At 45.6% G+C, this 22360-nt stretch overlaps 1 protein-coding gene across 7 annotated transcripts in view; it reads right to left on the reverse strand.

Annotated features, from left to right (window-relative positions):
• Positions 1 to 22360, reverse strand: part of allc (allantoicase) — a 68884-nt gene that overhangs the window by 1876 nt on the left and 44648 nt on the right. For all 7 annotated transcript variants that reach the window (XM_078541672.1, XM_078541671.1, XM_078541673.1 and 4 more), the window contains exons 9-11: positions 21722 to 21795; positions 20292 to 20400; positions 13444 to 13571 (exon numbers count right to left, since the gene is read on the reverse strand). In XM_078541672.1, the coding sequence (XP_078397798.1) occupies positions 13444 to 13571; positions 20292 to 20400; positions 21722 to 21795 (311 nt within the window). The remainder of the gene's footprint in view (positions 1 to 13443; positions 13572 to 20291; positions 20401 to 21721; positions 21796 to 22360) is intronic.

Consider the following 22360-nt stretch of genomic DNA (forward strand, 5'->3'; position numbering starts at 1 on the left):
CAGTGTGTACCATCTACAAGATGCATTTCAGAAACTCACCAAGCCTCCTTAGACAACACCTTCCAAACCCACAACCACTATCATTTGAAGGACAAGGGCAGCAGATACATGGGAACACCACCACCTGGAAATTCCCCTCCAAGCCACTCACCATCCTGACTTGGAAACATATCGGCGTTTCTTCATTGTCACTGGGTCAAAATCCTGGAACTCCCTCCCTAACAGCACTGTGGATGTACCTACACCACATGGACTGCAGCAGTTCAAAAAGGCAGCTCACCACCACTTTCTCAAGGGCAATTAGGGATGGGCAATAAATGCTGGCCTAGCCAGCGAAGCCCACATCCCTTGAATGAATAAAAAAAATGATTTACATCATTGCATCATGGGCTAATAAACAAGCGAAAGGAGATAATTAAAAACGCTTTTTCAGTAAAATAATGCCCCTTAATTGAAACAACTCAAAAGCAATAGTGTAAGTTTTGTTTTATAAAAGTACTCTGAAGTAATTAAAGGAGTTGTGTCACATTGCAGGGACAATAGGTGTGAGATAAGTAGGATCTTAGAACAGCCCAAGATGCCATCAACAGAAGTGAACCCAGCTACCAGTTTCCAAATGGTGGTTGATCACAGATCTGATATATTCCTTTCAAAAGCTCTACTTTTTGGATTCTTTATGGGATAGATTTTAGTCCTTACCACCTGGACTTTTAGTACCACCTGGGTAAAGAATATCAAAGATGACTCATCTTTAACACCCCCAATTTTCTTTCTATTTCTTTACAAATGAGATGAGGGTCCAAGGCAGGCTGAAAGGGCTTAGAACAAATAAATTCCTAGGGTTAGGTGACATTTATACCAGAGTGCTGAGAAAGACCATGGAGGAAATTTGTGAAAATAATTATGAAAAAGTCAGTGGACACTGGGGATACTAACAGACTGAAAACAATAGCGCCCAACTAATGTAGTGCCCATATTCAAAAAGGTGACTGAACAGACACAAGCAACTACAAACCTATTCAATTCCATGTAAAATAATGGAATTAATTATCAACAGTAAACTTGACAACAACCTAGTAAAGAGCAGTCAACATTGCTTCAGAAGGGGAAGATCCTGTTCGATAAACCGCCCTGATTTCATTGATGAAATGACAACCCAAGTGGACTTTGGTAAATCGTACCACATTGTTTCCAAAAGGAATTGATAAAGCTCACGTGAAAGGCTATAATTTAAGCTCGTAGGAACAGGACTAGGGATTCAACCCCTCAAGTCTGTTTGCCATTCAATTAAATCATGGCTGATTGCATGTCAACTCAATTTTCCCACCTATATCCCTTGATACACTTGCCTAATAAAATTCTATTGATTTTAATCTTAATATCCTGAATTGTCCCAGCATTCATTGCCTTTTGGGGAAGAGAATTCTAAATTTCTACTATCCTTCGTATGAAAAAGTACTTTCCTGACTTCCCTCCTAAATGACATGGCTCTAATTTTAAGATTATGTCCTTTGCCCTTGATTCCCCCATCAAAGGAAATAGTTACTTTGTATCTGCCCTAGAGAATCCTTTTCACATTTTAAACACCTCACTGAGATCACGCCTCTATCTTCTATAGTCAAAGGAATACAAGCCAAGTGTATGCAGCCAGTACTCATAATTTAACCTTGTAATCCCTCGTATCACCCTGAAGCCATCGTATTATTCAAAGCTGTGGGTGGAGGGAGTGGTGGTGGTCATGGTGAAACCTGGGAAAGGATAAGAAATTGGCTGAAGTGTAGAAAACAACAGATACTGATTAGAGGGGGGTTATGTTGAGGTGAGAGAAGTACTGAGTGGGGTGTCTTGTGTTCAATGTTGGGTCAATTTCTAAATTAGGTTAATGCCAGAACTAAATGCAAATTGGTCAAATTTTCAAATCAATCAAACTAGGAGGGAGACTAAAACCTGAAGAGCCTGATTATTACAAAACCAGTTAAGTAAAATGTGAGTGATCTAATCATTGGCAAAATTGAATGTAGTTGGATGTAAATAGCTGCATGAAGGAAGCAAATATGCGTCATACATGTAATCTATGAAATAGCCAAGGATGATGTTGAAAAAAACCTTGGAGTCTTCTTAGACTTGATGCCCAGTATATCAAACCAATGCAAAGCAGCAATCAATAAATGCAGAACTAGGTAGCCAAAAGGGTAGAATACAAGTCAGTGCTCTGGTCAGAGCAACACCTTGAACATTGTGAGCAGTTCTGGCGGCTGAGAAACAAGAAAGACATTCAAGACCTGGAACAGCGCAGAGAAGAACCACAAAGCAGATCGCCGGGCCTGGATTTTCACAACAATAGCGAGCCTTTCAGTCATTGAGAAGATCAAAATCCAGGAGTCCTGCACCCAAACACTGCACCTACCATTTTCTTCGGGGTGGGGTGGGATTTGCAATGAGTGTTTTGTGGAGGCAGCTGTCCACATAAAACAGCAACTACCTCCAGTCATGTCTGATCTTCATTAGCCAGGAGTGGGAAATACAATAGGTGGAATTTTATGGTCCCATTGTGGCGGGGGCAGGGCTGTAAAATGCAGCAAGCTGTTCAAAGCTCCATTAACTTTGGAGGACCATAAGATCCCGCCTATTGTGTTTCCCACTCCTGGCTAATGAAAATCAGACATGACTGGAGGTAGCTGCTGTTTTATATGGACAGCAGCCTCCACAAAACACTCATTGCAAATCCCACCCCACCCCGAAGAAAATGGTAGGTGCAGTGTTCGGGGGCAGGACTCCTGGATTTCATAAAATTCCACCCAATGTGTGCAGATTAGATCTGGGAGGAGTAGGTCAAAATTTTGTGGAGTCCTTTGGAGAGGTGGGTACCCCTTTTGGAGAGGTAGGATGCCCCTTTGGATATGGTCCCAGGGCACCTTTTGTAGAAGTCAAGTGTCCTTTGGAAGAGGTAAGGTGCCCTTTGGAATTGTTAAAAGTAGGCATGAATGTGCATAAAAAGTACATAAGCCAATTGGAACTGCCAAGAGAGCTATCAAAATGAACTGTCAAGTATCAAAAGGAACTGTCAAAAACAACTGGCAAAAGAAACTGTCAAAATATCAAGGCATTCAAAAATCCTGGTCTTTAAATCTTTGAAAAAACTTTGTGGTGTTAAAAAATAACTGCTTGCTATTTGACTGTCTGTTGACATAAACCTGGGGGTTATCACGACTGGATTAGTGCTGTGTGACTGATTTTACAACCTTCCATAATGAATAAGGAGATTTCATAGTTTGACTGACAGCTACAAGTGGTTATAGACTCTTTGAAGTGGAACTATGAACTCTAATGTTTGTTTTTATATGGGATTAATCACCTGAATTAAATGTTTATTTTTAATAAAGTATTACGTAATTGAAGGAATATAATTGTAGTGAATGAGTTTTTAATGAATGAGTGTTTTTTTTAATGAAGTCTGCAATAGACACTTAGAACTTTATTTTACTTAATCTCAGCATGGGTTCTGAGGTATGCCCATGGTGCACACTGGGTGAGTTGGCATGGAGGATATAAAGCCAAAAGGTGGTGGGCGGTGGGTGGTGGGGCATGGGTTGGCATGATTTGGCACGGTTTACATAGGGGATATAAAGGGCCCTGGGGTGGGTAAAGAGGCATAGTTTGGTATGGATGGTATGAGGGGCAATGGGTGATGAATAGAGGGCTATAGGTTGGCAAGAAGGGTATGAGAAGCCATGGGGGTGGGTGGAGGGCATGAGTGGATGGGGCATGGGGAGAGTGTGGGGGTTGAAGGGGTGTGAGGAGTGATGGTTGTTTTATGTTTTATTGTGTCTTTTTAAATTTCAACTGTGCCTGTGCACCGAGGTAGGCCTTCTGCCCACCTGTCTCCACACCCATCAGTCTCCGCACACATTTAAGGGTCGCTTGCCATGGGTCCCATTTTCACCCATCCCCCGGACCAAAAATACCTGACCTTCCAGGGCATTTTCTCCCCTGTTGGGTTTACGGAGCTGGGAATTGTCCCACCTCTGCGCTGCTGACCCAGGTGTGAAAATTCAGGCCTTAGTGTCTGTGAATTGAGTCAGGGGGAGAAACTGAAGTCCTATCAGTCTAGAAAAGAGACATCTGACAGGTGACCATATAGAGGTATGTGACGTATTTAAGGGAATGAAAAGATTAATCCAAGATATTACTTCAAAATAACCTATGGGAATAAGGCAAAAGGATGTAGCTTCAAACTAGTAAACTAGCAATTTTAGGACTGATATCAGGAAGTTATTTTTCACATGGAAAGCTGATCAACACTTCTGGCCAGAGTGGTGGAGGCAAAAGCTCACCAGGCATTTTAAAAAGTTAGATGCAGCAATGGAGGGTGGTATTTCTGAATGAAGATGGGACTGATTTTCCTTCCTCGGCCATAAGTATCTTGTGATCTTGTGAAAACCAGGTGGGCCCCATTAGAGATGTGGAATCCTCCCTGCACGATTTTCCTCTCTATACTCCACCCACACAAAGTTCAACATGCAGGTGGTAAAGGCCAAAAGCTACCTCTGTATCAAGTTTATGAATCTATAAATAAGATCACAACTTGCTTAGAAAACAAAGTCTTCAATTGGATGCAGTTAATTTTAAGGCATTTCAAAATGATTATCATAAATTGACAAAATGTATGATCTTATATACTTATGATGCCCCATCTGCTCACCCCACAGAGCAAGCGGAACAAACTATGGTACACAATGGAGAGGATCAAATGGCAAAGGACTGCCTACACAACACATGCTGGAAGCAAAGTCCAGTACAGAGATATTTCATGATAATCAAATAGTGATGCAGATGGGGAAACATGGTGAATTTCAGGGCAAGTAATGCAGGGCTAGAATAGTGGGGAGGCAATGAGCATCAAGCAGGTGCAGGGTGGAGGTCCATTATGCTGACTGCCCCCTTTGCACTGGAACAGACCTTAATGAGCCCAATTTCCAATGGAGTGTGTTATAACAAATGGACAGTGCAAGGTAGTACGAATAGGCAGCCATGTAATCGGTCAATGTGTAGAGATAAACACAGGGGTTTATGGCTGAGCACTATTCAGAGAGATTAGTAGCCACAGGAAGACATGTGAGTGTAACTGACACTGGGACTGCCAGGTTGCTACCTTTCTCAATTTTGAATTTTATTGACTTTGGGATTTTCATTGAGACAGGTGGGTTTTTGAAGTTTATGTTAACCAGCTCAGGAGAGAGGGCTTGTGAACCATGTGTTCTGGTGTCGAGAACCTTTTAACAGGCAAGTTTAAAAATTGCTGCCAACTTCACATGGGGCAGGATTTTTCGGTCAGCGTGCGGTGGTGGGCCCAACACACCGATGCATAAAATAATGCGTGATGACGTCGGGCGTATGTCCCGACCTCATCACACATCCCCGCGATATTTCATTCGGGGAGGAAGCGCGCCAGAGTTGGCTGCACGCCCTCCGAAATGTAAACAGCCTATTAAGGCCATTAACAAAGTAATTATTGTACTTGTTACCACTGCCCATACAACCTTAAGGTTGGCGGGCAGGCGAAAAGCCTAAGCGGCCTTTGCGTTTTTTAGGAAACCTCATCCTCTAGCGGGATGAGTCATCCTAAATCTTTTATTAAATAAATAAAAAAGTTTTCATAAAAATAAAAATGTGTCCCATCTCATGTGACACAGTCACATGAAGGGGCATGTTTAAATACATTCTTAAATCATTCATTTAATTATTTTAATATCCATTCAATCGCCCTGAAGCAGCTCTGTGCCTCAGGGAGATTGACGCGCTCTTTCGCACATGCCCCGACTGGCCTTAATTGGCTGCCCGCGTAACATGGCAGCGCAGAGCCGATCATGGGCAGCGATCAGCTCTGCGCCCACCCCCACCCAGCCTGCCCATCATATGAAAAATTCCGCGCATGTGATAATTAGGTGCTGTATGATCTTATAAGTATGTTTTTAATGTAGTGATTGAGTAATGATTGTTCTTAAAAAGTTGACTGAATGGGCAAAAATTTGTTGGATGGAATATAATGTGGGAAAATGTGAAGTTGTCCACTTGGGCAGGAAGGATAGAAAAGCAGAATATTATTTAAATGGAGAGAGACTGCAGAATGCAAGGAGCTGGGTATCCTGCATACGAATCACAAAAAGTCAGCATGCAGGTGCAGCAAATAATTAGGGAGGCAAATATACTGTTGGCCTTTATTGCAAGGGGGGTAGAATGTATGGCAAAGTTTGTGTGGGGAAGTACAGGGGCAGCTGTGTCTCATTCACATAAGTAGAGTTCGCATTGCAATTCTAAACCTTCTAACAACAGTAATAGTCAATCAATGCAACCTGAGCACTGAGAATCTCCAGAAGGTGAATAGTAACTGTAGCCCTTGATAGGATTTCTCAGGTATGTGTGGTCACACTGTAAAGGTTAAAGGAGTTGTTAATCAAAATCACATTTTAACATTTATTGGCATTAGCTAAGCTGAAACTTGCTCTTTAAGGAAGGTGAAAGGACATAGCTGTAAGGTACAAAGACTTGAGTTATATGAATTAAATTGTTGTTGATTATATGTCTACGATTAGGTACTGTACAGACAAAGCATTTAAATTTCCACTTATTTACTATTGGTAAAGAATTAACCTAGCGATGGATCTAATAATGGAAACCTACATTTATTTCAGCTCCCCCATCCCTGAACTACAAGAGGGAAGAATTATTTAAAAATTAATCTATTACTTCTTTGAACGAAATCACTAACTATATTAACTACCTAAAGCAGCTGCAGTCAAGAGGAAGACATAAATCTGTGGAAAGCCCTGGAGTTGCTGCCTCATGCAACCATCCATGAAGCAGACATCTATCAGAACAAACAACTGCGAAAAAGCAATTCTCATTCCTGAGAGAGATCTGTGTACTGCATGAAGAAACCCAACCAATTATCCCACTGTACAAGATTCTGAACAAGCAAGAGCTTTAGAAATATTAGATGACCCTGAAGAGTGCCCACCAAAGAGCTCGGATCACCACATGTAAAAATTAACAAGTTTTGAATCTTGTAGTGGAGTAGTTTATGGAACACATCTCCCTCTTCTAACTACACATGCAAACCACTTATTGTGGTCTACTTGCCTTGAGTTCCAAGCAGCTTTACAAAAAAGAGGATCTGTTTAGAATGTTTAATCATTAAATTTTCTTGATGCAGCAGTAAGGAGAAAGTGAAAAGAAATAAAAAACCTGATTTTAAAACTGTGTACACTACCCAGGGAAAAGACGTCAATCTCTTACTCCAGTAAGCTCATTGTTTTCATGTGCCACTTAAGAGCAGATCATGGATCCTGGGTGCAGGAGTGTGGGAAGAGTGTGGGGGTTGGTAGCTGCATATAAAGTTTAAAGTTTACATCCAAGTTCCTGTTCATTTATCTTTACCTCAGGTTGCAGCCACTCAATGTTGTATGGTGTTGGATTCAGTTTGATAGGTCTGGAGAAGTCTTCATAGTCATACATAGGTTAACCGTGGGGAGAATTTTCCCCATGTTGGGTGGGCTATGCCGGAGCGGGCGCAGGCAGGCGCAGACCCGATCGCTGCCCGTGATCAGGTCCTCGCCGCCATCTTACGCGGGCGGGCCAATTAAGGCCCGCCTAGCATATTTCTCGACTTCCGAGGATAGCAGGAGTGGGCAGGCGTGTACAGACCGCCAAGTCCAATGGCAACCCGATGGCCTGTTTAAATGAAGGCCTGGCAGCCTTTGAAAGGCTGCTCACAATGGCCGGGAGAAGAGCACAGCAGAGGGTTACTGTACATCACACAAGTCCGGAGGGTAGGCCTTCGAGGCAGGCCAGGCCAGAGGGTAGGCCAGCAGAGCAGGCCAAGCCGGAGGGTAGGCCAGCGGGGCAGGCCAGGCTGGAGGGTAGGCCAGGGGGGCAGGCCAGGCTGGAGGGTAGGCCAGCAGGGCAGGCCAGGCTGGAGGGTAGGCCAGCGGGGCAATGTACCCCTCATTTCTCCGACGAGAGCCTAGCTGCCCTCCTGGAGGAGGTGACAGCGCAGTGGGAGGTCCTGATTCCGAGGGACGGGAGGCGGAGGCCTCCCCACCTGACCAAACGTGCGTGGGATGAGGTGGCCGAGAGTGTGAGGTCCCAGGATGTGGGGCGGTGCACATGGGTCCAGTGTCGCAAAAGATTCAACGACCTCCTGTGCTCGGGAAGGGTGAGTACCATGTTGGCTGAGGTCATTTAATGCAGCCATCACCCTTTCCCCCTAACCCCCACCCGGAACTCTGAGTGCAATAACAGCATTGAATCCTTCACAGCATGTATCCCTCGCTGGGTGGGAGAGCAGATATTGCCCATGCCTAGCTCACCCTGACAGGGTTGAGCTAGGATGGGTTCTGCACCCGCAGCATGTGTGACACTGACACCCAGAGTATAGAATGGGGGTGAAAGTCAAGGATCTGCACCTAGGCCGAGTGCTGGAACTGGGAAGCATGTCAAAGTCAGGGTGCTAACTTGCTGGGAGGGGAGTTTCCAGGTGGCAAGGCACCAATCCATCTGCTGGTCTTTGTGCTCCATGTGTTTGTGCCTCCTTGCTTAGCAAAGTAACACCTTGTGGTGCCACATGTGAAGGAGGCAGCATTTGGGCAAGGAGGGGGTCAGCCCTGGCTTGTTTGGGTGAGTGTGCGGCAGCTGCGGGGTGATGAAGAACTGGAGCCCTGCAATGTCCCACTCTGGCTGGGTTGGCTGGGATGTGATGGGAATCCAGGTACAGGCTGGACTAACCAATGCTCTTCTGTCCTTTTCAGGAGAAGACTGCGCACAATTCCACAAAGCGGATGCGGACTGGCAGAGGCCAGGCCTAGTTGGAGATCCTAACATCTTCTGAACAGCAGGCCATGGATCTGGAGAGGCGCCATGCCCCCAGGTCCAGCAGTGGCGGTGAGGCTGGGGTGCCACAGGGAGGTATGTTTACCGAGCACTCAGGTCACCATGTGTGTCCCAGCAGCCATGGCACTGCTGAATGCTCAGTGATTGAAGTTAACAACATGGGGTGACCATTGATTATGGGAGGATGATCTGGGGGACAGGCATGCAAGTTGACATTGTCTGCACTGTAACTAATCAAATGTCCTTGTTCTTCCTTTCAGCATCACTGGAGCAGGGCCGGGAGGAGGATGCAGAGGGCCCACCTCTCACCCCTGAGGGCCCAGAGGAAATCAACACACCAGCGTCACACCATCTCTGCCAGGCAGGCACCAGCGCAGACACTAGCACCTCGGTGGGAATTAGATATTCAGCTAGTGTCCCAGGGCACGGCTGTGAGGGCACTTCACACTCGCCTGAGGTGCGGGCAGAGACAGAGAGTGCCCAGGGCGCCGGCAGTCGGGGGGGCTGCTGGGGACCAGGAACATGCTCGGTCGGTGGCTGATGATGGGCCTCTGGAGTCGGCCGTGAGTCAGCAAACGCTGGAAGTGCAGCAGGGTATGCGGGAGAATCTGGCAGAGATACATGAGGCTATGCGTGGCATGGTGCCCATGCTGGAGGAGACCACGCGGAGCATCACCGATACAATGAGCCTCTTGACTGTGTGCTATGTTTCCTCCATGGAGGGAGTGGTGACTCTTGTGGAGAGGCTCCTCCAGGAGAACAATCAGGGCCTCCTGGGGTTGCGCTCGGACTTGCAAGCCCTCACAGCGGCATTGACTCAGCTGGTCAGTGCCCATGTGGGAGATGGTTTGGGCACCAAGTATCCCAGCTCAGTGCCCATCCATCCACTGTGAGCAACTGCAGCAGCTGCCTGTCGTCTCTGCGGGCTCCTCTCAGGGCGCTCCGGATGAGGGCAGCAGCTACTCCGCCTCTCTGCCAGTGACCATGGCATCCAATGAGGCTGCAGCGATTGGGGAGAAGCCAGCTGTCGCACTGGCCACTCCCTCCCAGGCTGGGCCATCAAAAACTCCAGGGGCCAGAGGACGTCTGCCAAGGTAATCAAGGCCAACAGGACAGCACAGTGAGCAGGCTGTCTCAGATACCAGTGCCAGCGAGGGGACAGCACCTAGACGTGGCACCCATAAGTGTAAATTTAAGGCACCTTAGGCACACCATGGGTTTCTCACTGGTGCTTTTATGTTGCCCCATAGTAGTTTATTGAAGACTTGGTATGATGTGCAACACCTTTATTTTTTGGTTTATGAAGTTACATTTGTAATCTCAATAAATTTTAATATGTTGCCATGCCTCAGGGTGATTCCTTACTTCTATAAGTGGGCAGGAACCCATGATGTTATGAGTGAATTGTTTGACATTGAGCTTTATTGACAAGGGCCTTGGTTAATGTTACTATCCAGGCAAATTTAGCACCCAGGTATCGAGTATGGAGCCTGCAGCCCTGGAGGTCCATCTGTGTTGGGCTAGTTGAAGGTTCTTTGGATTAAAGCCTCCCGGATGTCCCTGCCTCCCTGAAGTATGCCCGGGTCAGCGTCTACCCCCTCAGTGTTCTCCTGTGCTGCTCATCCTTGGACTCACTGCTGGACTCATTGTTGCATCCAGAGCAACTGCGTCTACATCTTCCTCGTCCACTACATCGCCCCTTTCCAGCGCAAGAGTGTGGAGAGCGTAGCATGCAGCCACTATCAGTGACACACGATCTGGGGGTACTGGAGTGCGCCCCCTGAGCGGCCCAGGCATCGAAAGTGCATCTTGAGAAGACCGATGGCTCTCTCCACCACAGCCCTTGTGGAGCCGTGGCTCCTATTGTACCGCTCCTCAGCTTCTGTTCTTGGATGGCGGAGAGGCGTCATGAGCCACCTTCTGAGGGGATAGCCCGTGTGACCCAGCAGTCATCCATCCAGCCGAGCCGGAGCACTGAAGAGCCTCGGCACCTGGGAGTCTCTCAGGATGTAGGCGTCATGAGAGCTGCCTGGGTACTTTGCACAGACTTGCAGAATCTGCATCCTGTGATCACACACTATCTGCACGTTCATGGAGTGGAAACCCTTCCTGTTGACGAAGGCACCGGGCTCACCCGCTGGTGCCTTGATGGCCACATGTGTGCAGTCTATTGCACCCTGGACGCGGGGGAAGCCAGCAATGGCTGCGAAACCTCTGGCTCACTCTGTCTGGCTGGCCTCATCTGAGCGGTAGTGGATGAAAGTCAATGCACGCCTGAACAGAGTGTCTGTCACCTGCTTGACACAAGTGTGGACAGCTGATTGGGAGGTTCCGCAGAGATCACCCACCGACCCCTGGAAAGAGCCGGAGGCATAGAAGTTGAAGGCAGCTGTGATCTTTAGAGCCGCTGGCATGGGGTGCCCACCCACACAGTTTGCAGAGATCTCACGGCTTATCATCTGACAAATGGAGGTGACTGTCTTCCTTAAGAGATGAAGCCTCCTTCAGCACTGCACCTCAGACAGATTGAGATACTGCTTCATCGCCTGTATACACTGGCAGCAGGATAGTGGCATCTTCTGTGGCCCCTTCCGCCTTGGACTACCTCTTGGCCCTGTGCCCCTTGTGCCTGTGCCTCTCCTCTCAAAGGTGGCTCCCCTGGAGGCTGAATATGGACTTCTGGCCTCCTCCCCCTTCTGGCCCTCCATTCCTGCTCAGAGGAGGTGCCTCCAGTGGAGAGCACAACTCCCATTCCCAGGCTAAGGGAAGGCTTCCTGAAAGCTGCAGGCCCCAAAAATGATCTATGCTGTAGAGTCCTGACCTGGAGGCTTTCACTCCTGCCCAAGCAGCTGGTATGAGTTTTGAAGTATTCCTGCTCACACAGGCAAGTATCAGTAACTTTCACACTTAAATACCTGAAAGATAACATTAGCGACCCCACTTACCCCTCTTATCCTGCCCGTGGATGAGGTTTATACAAATGTCTCTATCCGCCTGCCCGTTGCGCCCATGCGAGGTCCTGAAGGTCACATGGGCCCCTGAAAATTGCAGTCAATTGCTGCCTCAAGGGCCTTAACTGGGTGATTAATTAATGGCGGGCATGCATCGGAGAACATCGCGCGTCTGCCCACCTAAATGTCATGATGGCACACGGTGACTTCAGGACACTCGTCCGACGTCACCGTGCATCATTTTACGCGTCGGCATGCAGGGCCCACCCCCGCACAGCAACGGGAAAATTCTGCCCTGTAAGTCTTTAGTGACTCTTAGAACTATTTACAAAGAAACAGTAAAGGATACAAGTTAGGAGCTATCTCCATGCTTGCTGGTACACACAGCTCTGTCCAACACCACACTGACCCTGGGTGCGTGTCATGTGCTCTCTTACATCACTATGTGAGCGGTACTGTACTCAGTCCCACATTAAGCTTATATGTGCCAGGCCCTTGTGCTAAACTCAGTCTTCTTATGTAGGATTTATCGACCAAAGAACAGCCCTTCAAACAAGGCAAAGAGGCAAATAGGAGATACAAATACAAATATGACTGAATTAACCTGGATTTTGCAGATGGATTATCGGGGTGAAAGGACAATATAGTCAAAGAGCTACATTTAAAAAAATACAAAATGGACATAATAGATCTTTAAGACTCGGATGTTTTAGGACCCTTTGCCCTAAAACACCAGAGATTGGCACAGCAATAAACTTCAGCAGACAGCAACCCTGTGCCATGGCCATTAGAAGGGAGGATGGAGGAATATACATTTTACAGAAGAACCAATTAAGACAGCACATTATATCACAGTATTTTGCTTTCAGGACCTACAAATGTAAATTGTTAAATTCAAAACCAGTCAGGAAGTACAAATAGGGGGGGACCATGGTTTACAGTTTTATCTTATATTGCTGATGACGGGAATTCTTTTAAAACCTTAAATTGTTTTAATAAATTACTGCCTTCGTGTCACAGAGTTTTTTTTTTAAGCTTCTGCTATCTTCTTTATACTTTCCAGACAAACCTTGCATCAAATAGATTACCCCGTCCTAACTCAGACTGGCATCCAACCTGAGATAAATAACATTGTTAGTTGAGGCCACTCTTTTTTTACTGTGCTTTTTCTCCTTTTATTGAGTCTATAGCAGTTGGGCAACCTGTTTCAAAGTCTCAAACTGCTGTCAGGCACGAGGAGATGCTTGAATGGTCAAATTAACTCTTCCGTCCTCCTCCAGTAACGAGATAACGAAGGTTAGGGTTAGGGATACCGCAGGTAGTGCTAGAATTATGCAGAACAGAAGGAGATTGTTCGGCTCATCGACATTGCCAACACTTTCTTCGAAAGAGCTTCCCAATTAGTCCTAATGTCCTGCTCTTTCCCAGTAACCCTGTAAATTTCTCCTTTGGCAGTGAACAATTACCAGTGAACCCACTTCCCATTGCTTCATAGTTAGGAATTTTGGATCCAATATGGCTCTATGGCCAGAACTGCAAACCTTCTCCGGACTGGGCAATGGTGAGTAAAATCTGTGAAAGTCCAACTTCTATCTACATATACCTTAGTAATTGGCAGCAGCAATTTCCATTTCAAACCAAGACACACTTTCCACATCATAGCAATCCTTTCTTTTTCCTCTTCTGGAGTTATGGCACATCCTTCAATTTCACAACTATCTGGGAAGTTACCTGAACACAAAAAGATTAAGAATGCATTGTTTAAGTACACTATTCACATTTTCACCCCAGTTTTCACTCCAGCTAAGACTGACACCGTTAAAGCCGCCGCAAACTACAGGGGGAATTTTAACTCTATCAGGAAGGGCAGGTGAATTAAATTCATAAAAACAGGAATTCACCCCTAAACCACCACAAACCCACCTACTTCAGTAAAAGTGGGTTGGTGGGGTGAGGGGGGTCAGACCAGTAACCTGCTTTCATGAGGCAGATGTATAAATTCAACAGCTGCGGACTCACATTCCCAGGGCTCAGGAAACCTGATAGCTGAAGGGAGGTGAGCATTGATGAAGAGTCATACAGACTCAAAACGTTAACTCTGTATTCCTCTCCACAAATGCTGTCAGACCTGCTGAGTTTTTCCAGCAATTTTCGTTTTTGTTTCAGATTTCCAGCATCCACAGTATTTTGCTTTTATTTTATTATATTGTTGGATCCAGCACTGCTTGTGGCCTAGGTGTGCTTCACCCATCCTCCCCTCAAATTAACCTGCTGCGATCAGCCACCATCACCCCCAGGCCCTCATGCAATTAGCAAACCTGCTCCCTGTGATCTCCAGAGTCCCTCCCCATGCACTCACGTCCCCTGCAATCTGATGTCTTTCCCTCTGCAATCTCCCCCGTCCCCACTGTGATCTCTAACCCTCACTCCACCCCAACCTCTCCTGTGACTCTCCAATCCCCAGCTGTGACCATACACAGTAAGCTTTCCAATCTGCCAGCCAACTAGCCTCTCAATCTGGCTGACTGCCCAGCAGGAAACTTTGCATAAGAGTTCAAATGAGATTCTGCCATTAAATTCGGCAGCACCTCTGCCTTTCCTGGCCTATGACAATTGCCTCCTTGCCCTCCCTTTCTCCCAATAATTATCGGGACCATTGACGCCAAAATTCATCTGCCACCAGCATCTGTGGACCACAGGCACACAAATAAAGATCAGAAACCTGCTTTAGTGTTAGACCATGTTTAATTTACAACGTAACCCAATCAGTGAGTGCAACAGACAGCAAGAGTAATGCATGTTTCAGGAATTCACATTGCAAGCTTCATTCTGGATCTTAGCCTACAATGGATTCATTCTGAAATAGAAATAAAGGAAAAGCAGAAATGACTCTGTGATCCATCAGGGCTGTGCCAAAAACTAAAAAGCTCTCAAATGGCTGCTCCCTCAAATGTTTATCCAACCAACTTTATTTTTCTTTCCAGACAATCTACTTCCATAGGCTCCCTGCAGTCCATTTCACATTCACATTTCACCCTCTCCGTGAATTGGTGCATCTAAACATTTTGGCCTGAATTTTACCTTTGGTGGCAGGGGCAATTGGCAGGCCCAGGAGCAGCTGGGAAACGGACCACCGACTGCGACAGCTCCCGACCGCGATTTCACACTGGCTGACCAATTAATGGCCAGCCGGCGTGAAACGCACGCTGAAAAGCTCAGCGCTGCAGGGTGGGGCGGGCGTGGGCGAGCACTGTGAGAAAGCTCCCTGAAGGCAGACAGCTGCCTCGGGGAGCTGCAGACCTGAAAATGCTAAACTAAAGGTTTAAAAACTGCAAAAAAATGTCCATGCATCACAATCGATCACCTGAAAATATAGCTGATAAAAGTGCTGCCCACAGATATCTATTTTTATTTTATTTCATAACGGAAATTTCATCCCGCGCTTGGATGAGGTTTGGTGAAAAATATAAAGGCCACCTGGCCGATTTGCCCGGCTGCCAACTGTAAGGTTGGACGGGCCACGAAAAATCAGAGACAATTGCGCCGTTAGTGGGCTTAATTGCCACCTTAATTGTCGGTGGGCGCACTTCCAACTCTTGCGCGTGCACTGCCAAGCGGAATATTGCGCGAGTGCGTGATGACATCGGGACGCTCGCCCAACATCTTCTCGCGCGATTTTACGCCTGATCGGGTCGGGCACGCGCCTGCCCGCAGGTTATAAAATTCAGCCCTTTGTCAACTTTTCTTCTCCCGAGCTTGATACTAGTTTTAAAGTTTGTGGCAATTTAAATTCTATTATCAGGGTTCACTGTACCTGCTTCTTTAAAAAAACTTGAAGAGTAACCTCCCCCCGCCCCCCACCACCGACCTTTCTCTTTTTCTCTGAAAACTATCCCGGGCTCCTTAACTTCACCCAGTAATGCCTTAAACTCCATATCAGTTTGGCCAACTTTTTCCGCACTGCCTTCGATGACTAAATTATAGAATTCTACACGACACTCAAGTTGTGGATAAACCAGTGCCTTGCAAAGATTTATAATCCCTTCCTGAGATTTATCTTCCATCCCTTTACCTTCCTTAAGGCTGCCATACATTGCACTGTTGGCCCAGATTTTCACAAAGCTGGAAGGGCTCTGGCGCCATAGCAAAAATGGATTCCAGGAGTCCTGCCCACGGAACCAGCACCCACCATTTTCAAATGGGAGCGGATTATTGTTTGCACATCCGCGGTTCATTTAAACGTGCAGCTGCCTTCAAACAGGTGCGATTTTCATAACTGGGATGTCCAAAACGTTACTTGTAGGCTTTAGACATTTGAAAAAAAGATCTAAAGCTGCTGGGGTTATTTGGGAAGATAAGGCACCCTTTTGAGAAATCCAGGTACCCCTTTGGGAGAGGTTGGTCACCCTTTGGGAAAGATCAGCTGTCCTTTGGGATTGTAAGGAGTAGGCATGAATGTGCGTAAAAATTAGCTCAGTGGAACTGTCAAGCTATCAAGTCGTTTAAATCCCCAAGCCCTTTAACTTTTTGAAAAAAAAACAGCCTGCTATGGCTACTTGCAATTTCACTAGCTGTTCACATAAGCCTGAGGGTTATCATGATAGGATTAGTGCTCTACGACTGATTCCACAACCTATCATTATCACAGCGTGGGGGAGGGAGCTGCAAGTTCACAGTTTGATTGACAGCTCCAAGTGGTTATAAAGTTTTTGATGTGGAGCTATGAATACAAATGTTTGTTTTCATATGAGATTAAGTACTTGAAGGAAATGCTTGTTTTTATAAGGGATTAAGTACTTAATGGAATTTAAATGTATTGAATTTTTTTCTGAATGAAAGTGTTTTTTTAAATACTGGAGTCTGCAATAGACACTTAGAACTTTATTTTATTTCATCTCATAATGGCTCCTGAGGTCTTCTCATGGTGGATACCGGGTGAGTTGGCATGGAGGGTGAAAGGGCAATGGGTGGACAGGGTTGATATGAGTTGGTGCTAAATTGGCATAGGGGCTATAAAGGGGCATGGGATGGGCAGGGATATGGGTTGGCATAAAAGGGATTAGGGACCATGGAGGTGGGTGAGGGCCATGAGGATGGCATGAATTGGCATGGATGGGGCATAGGGTATGTGGGGGTGAGGGGGTGTTTTCTTGTTTTTATTGTAACTTGGAAGAATCCCAGAGCACCGAGGTGGACCTTTTAAACAGCTCGCCTTGACACCCAGCAGCCCCTTTGGCTCCCGAGTCAGGCTTGTGGAGTTGGGAATTTTTCCAACTCTGCGCTCCAGGCTCCGGAGTGAAAATTTGGCCATTAGTTTCAGGGCAATATCCGTGATACCTACAAATCCCACTCTTATGTTGTGTCCTGTGGCCATTTAGTTTATGTTCCACCATTTCCCTTTCCTGGTCTGACCACCTTATCTGTCCACATTAAATGGAATTTGCCACTCACCAATTCATCTTCCCAACCAGTCCAGATCTTTCTGTATTTGGTTTACCTACTCCCTACTGTCTAAAACCCATTCCTCAATTTGGTATCATCTGAAAATGTCTGTTTCTGTCTCCAACTGCAAATCATTTATGTAAATTAAAAACAGCAATGTCACCATCACTGCTTGTGACCTTAAGTCATAATATCCAACTCTTAGCCCAACTGGAGTATTGGCACCCCATCATCACCTGATGGAATCTGTGCTCTTCCCCCTCAGATATACACTTCAAATTAGGCCACCAGACTTATGGATGATTTGATTGTCTGGCAAGGTATCCAAAAGCTGAAATGCTAAATATATCATGTACACAAAAATTACATTGTAAGTAGGGCTTTCATTCCCGCAAAGAACTCCAGTAATTTTTTAGACATGTCGTCCATTCTATAAATTCCTCCATCTCACTCTGCCCATACAGTACCTAACATGTTCCAGCCACCGTGTCTTTAACAAAGCACAGTCCATCATACAGCAGCCTTCCTTGATAGACGGTGGCTTTTTATTTGATACTGCCCATACCTTGGATAGTACCGAACTCTGGAAGTCCACCTCATACATATATGGACTTCACTGTTCATGCTCCTCTAATCTCAGCTTCGCCCACATGTCCTTGTTAAAGACTTGTTGCTGCTCCCATCCTGCTTAAATTCTCCTGTTGCCATTGACTGTGTGATATCTGGTGATCACTCCCTCAATTCCAGTTTAAAATAGAAGTAATTAACTTAACTTGAGAAAGCAATAAATTTGTGTGCTTTGTTTATTGTTGTCTAGTCAACAGATACCTATGGAAAATGTTGACTGGGAGTTATTGTGAATTACACTACTTACCACATGAACTTGCACTCAATTTAATGTGTGGTACTTTAATGCAAACGCTTACATTTTACAGATATGTAGAGTATCCAATACCAATAGCTCTTAGGGGAAATTTGAGAACTGTTTTCCCAAATGGACATTGCTGATAAGGAGCAGCACTAGATAGTGTTAGTTAGGAAATTGTGGGGCCACAACCTGCTACTTTTCATCCATTTAGATTAATGGATGGAAAATTATGAGTTCTGGGCCCAACATTTTAGCACTTACTGTGAGTGTGACTCCATTCTGGGTGTGCCCAGTTAAGAAATTAGCACTTATTTCTTTTAGCTGAGTGGAAGCTACCTCTAATCATGCATGATTAAAGCACTTTTTAGTTGAAAGTATGAGTGGAGTTGTCACTTGCTGCTAAATTGATGCGCTCAACAACATTCAAAGGAAATGTCGGCACTCTGGAGCACGGTAGCAACATATAGCTACATTGAATTTTTATTTCAAATGCCAAAAGGAAAGTGTAGACACTTAGTAGAAACAGAATAAAACCAACTTTCCAATTCTGTAAACAATGTATTTTTCTTGATTAGTGTCAGTGTGACTCAGGAGGTTGTACTCTTGCTTCTGAGACAGAATTTTGTAGGTTTAAGTCCCACTTCAGAGACTTGAGCACAACATCCAGGAAGGCATTCCCTGTGCAGCACTGAGGGAGTGTTTCAGATACTTAAACCGAGGTTCCATCTTGCCCTATCAGGTGGACATAAAAGATTGCATGACATTATTTCGAAGTGAAGGGGAGTTCCTCCCAATGTCCTAGCCAACATTTATCCATCAACCAACAATATTAAAATAAATTATCTGGGGGTATAGGAACAGGAGTAGATCATTCAGTCCTTTGAGCTGTTCTCCCATTCAATTAGATCACATCTGATCTATACCTTAAATCCATCTACTCTGTCTAACCTGTTGGCATAGAACTTTCGCTCTTCAGATGATCATACCCTGGAGGCACCCTCCCCCCAAGATGCGCTAAGGGATCTCTCGCAGGTCCCCATGCACTTACTATGCAGGAATTGCCTGGGAAATTTGGGCTTCCGATCGGCATTTCCCCCGCATCTGGAACCCTCTGAAACTCTAAGTTAAGGTCGGAGACTTCGAATGGTTCCGACTCACTTACCAGAATAGTTCCCCAGAAAAGTTAGAAAGATAAAAAATAGTTCTAACTCCTAACTAATTATATTACTGATGCCCCCCACAACACCCCCTCCCAACTACATCCCCTCACCCCCCGACCCCGACTACCTCAAGACCCAAGTCCCCCTTGATCCCCAACTAACCCCCTCACCTGATTCCCCCAAACCAACCCCCGACCCCCACAACTACCACCTCCAACCTGACTACCCCCGACTACCCAGACCCACCCTACCTTCCACCCAGACCCACTTAACTTCCTTCCGTAGCTTCTCAAAGTGGCTTTGGGACCTTCAAACTTACTGGAATACGCCAGCTAGTGTGGTAAAAAGGGGACGTGCTTTGGCTTTCCCTGATAATCCTGCACTACAAGGCGGACTCCGGGAACAGGTAGGCTCTGCATTTCTGAGGAGGCCCAGTTTGGAAGTCCATGAGAGAAATGCCTAGCTGCGGCGCAAGGTAAGTAAATAGGAGCAGAGTAGCAATCTGACAGTGACTGTCTCTACACAGAACCTTCGACCCATTATCTGATTAATATCTGTTTTTGCTGTTTGTAAGAACTTGCTGTGTTTAATTTGGCTGCCGTGGTTTCTCCATTACCATGATGACCATTTCAAAAGTACTTTATTGGTGGTTAAGTGCTTTGGGAGGTCCTGAGATTCTGAAAGGCGCTATATAAATGCAAGTTCGTTCTTTCTTAAGTCACACTGAAAGTTGTCTTGAAATTAGGCTCTATGAAAACAAGGGAACAAATACGTAGCTCAATCATATGAAATTCCCTTGTTTCCAATTGCAAAGAAGGCATAAGATTTTAAAATCAATGAGTTAGTGCCTCCATTAAAAGAACAGGTAAGGCAATATCACCTAATGTGCTAAGTATTTGTGCAAGATGTTCAAAGAACTTAATTTCAAGGTTTCTATATGATAAAAAGTCTGCTTCTTTTTAAATTGCCTTTTCACTCTACCTTTGAAGTGGCTTGTATCAATCTCAATGTGAGTTATTATGCCAGGATGTCCAAGCTTAAAAACAGCCCATTCATAACCAGGTACCTGTAAAACACCCTGATCATCTGCCTAGAAAGATAGAGTACAAATGGCCAAAATCAGTTGATATCATGTTTAGAAACAGCCATTTTATAAAACCAGCAGCGTATACACGAAACAGAGGGCGAAATCCTGTGAAGTTGCCGGGAGCAGGAAACGAGGTGGGCTGGAGACAAAAAGTCAGCTTCCTGACAGTGGGATGAAATTTGGGTATTAAATTGGCAGCGGATTGAGGGTCGATTGTGCTCCCTGATGGCAAGCGGAGGGAACCTCTTTAATACATTAGCATGTCATGCATGCTCACTAAAACACACTAAAGCTTCGCCAGATTAAATTCTACCTTTGGAATTAAGCACGCAGCAAACGTGAATCACGTGCCTTCAGATTCACGGCTGATTAAAGTTGGTGCGTAATAGGTGAGGTAGTCTTCCTCGTGCATTTGGACTGTGTAGAAGCTGCTTTTCTTGGACAGGGAGCTTTGCTGAACCAGCAGAGAGGAGGCTTTGGTGCACTGAGATTGGGTTGCGGCTGTGAAAGGGGAACGGGGCATGGCTGACCGAGGGGAGGAGGGAGGTGGCAGCCCTATGAAGGCTCATGGGGAACAGAGGGAGGAAGCTGGACTACACAGGGAAGGTCAATGTCTACAGGTCAAGCATGATTTTGGGGTGATCAAGGGTTATACAGGGAAGGTCAATGGTGATGTCCTGGGAGTTGAGGGTAATAGAGGGAAGGTCAAGGATGATATAGGGAGGGTTGCGGATGACAGATGGCAAGTTGAGGGTAATGAAACGCACTCCCAGTGTGATTTGGGCTGACCAATGGTATGGGAGAGAAGCTCTATGGTGAATGATCAAGGGTGATGGGGGTGGGTCAAGGGTCACTGAAGCCAGGGCAAGGGCAATGGAGTGACGCACTAGATAGGCCTGTGACACCCTCATGGCATCCAGATACCAGCCAGAATGAGACCACTGCAAGATCTCTTGATCTCCCTACAAAATGTCATTGCGTCAATGCCGGCAGATCCAGGGATTACAAACTCCTCACAAACTGCCAGGTTGATGCTGCTGGGTGGCAAGAATGCCATTCAAACATGGCACCCTGACCTTCGACCCATGAGGTAACGGCTAGGTAGGTGACTTCTTGCCTCTCCCTACCCCAAGATTGGCCGGGGTCCTTGCCTCTGCAAATCTAATAGGCTGGCTGCCACGCGATTATGCATGGCCAGCCTCTCTGACTCCAAACGGAAGTGCCGCGCATTTCCAAGCCCACCATCAGGACCCACGATGCGAGAAGAAGACTCCAGAGTAAATTGTAAAACCAAGCATCCTTGGATGGACTGTTTGTTTCCTACCTTTAATACTGGAAGTCTGTCCAATCTCCTGGCTGTTTCCCATCCATCAGACATAACATTGGATCTTCCAATGCCTTCAGTGATATGTTATGGGTTTTATAAAGTTTTGAATCGTCAGGTATTAAAAAGAGAAATTCAAGCAGAGAAAAGGTTATTTAATTTGCATTTGCTGAAAATGGTACAGGAGGAAGAAAATGGTTCGTCTAAGTTGTCAAGCAACGTTAACCTATAATATCGGTGGTTGGTCTGTTTCATACACACCATTAGAAAAATGACAGAGAAACTGCTGAGTGTACAAAAAATAAAATTTTGGCAACATTAAAAGCAATATATCATGGGAGAGTAGATATGGTTTCATTTTTATCAAATGTGTACTTAAAAAGTATATGCATGCACTTGTGATTAAATAATTTATATTATTGTTAATAGCATTGATTCTTCTTCCAACAATTAGCCAAATAAAATTGCATAATTTATTTTTAAAGTAATACCTTTAAAGAAACGGTGTAAGGTTCCTGTTATGCCTGACAAAACTGCTATGTTAAAGGCTATAGCTGCAAGTTACACATTCACTGCCTATTACTATTTTTAGGCAGTACAAAGTGCAGCAACTGATCTATGTGAGACTAACAAAAAGCT

The sequence above is a fragment of the Cetorhinus maximus genome, chromosome 5 (genome assembly GCF_964194155.1).
Source record: "Cetorhinus maximus chromosome 5, sCetMax3.hap1.1, whole genome shotgun sequence".
Classification (NCBI taxonomy): domain Eukaryota; kingdom Metazoa; phylum Chordata; class Chondrichthyes; order Lamniformes; family Cetorhinidae; genus Cetorhinus; species Cetorhinus maximus.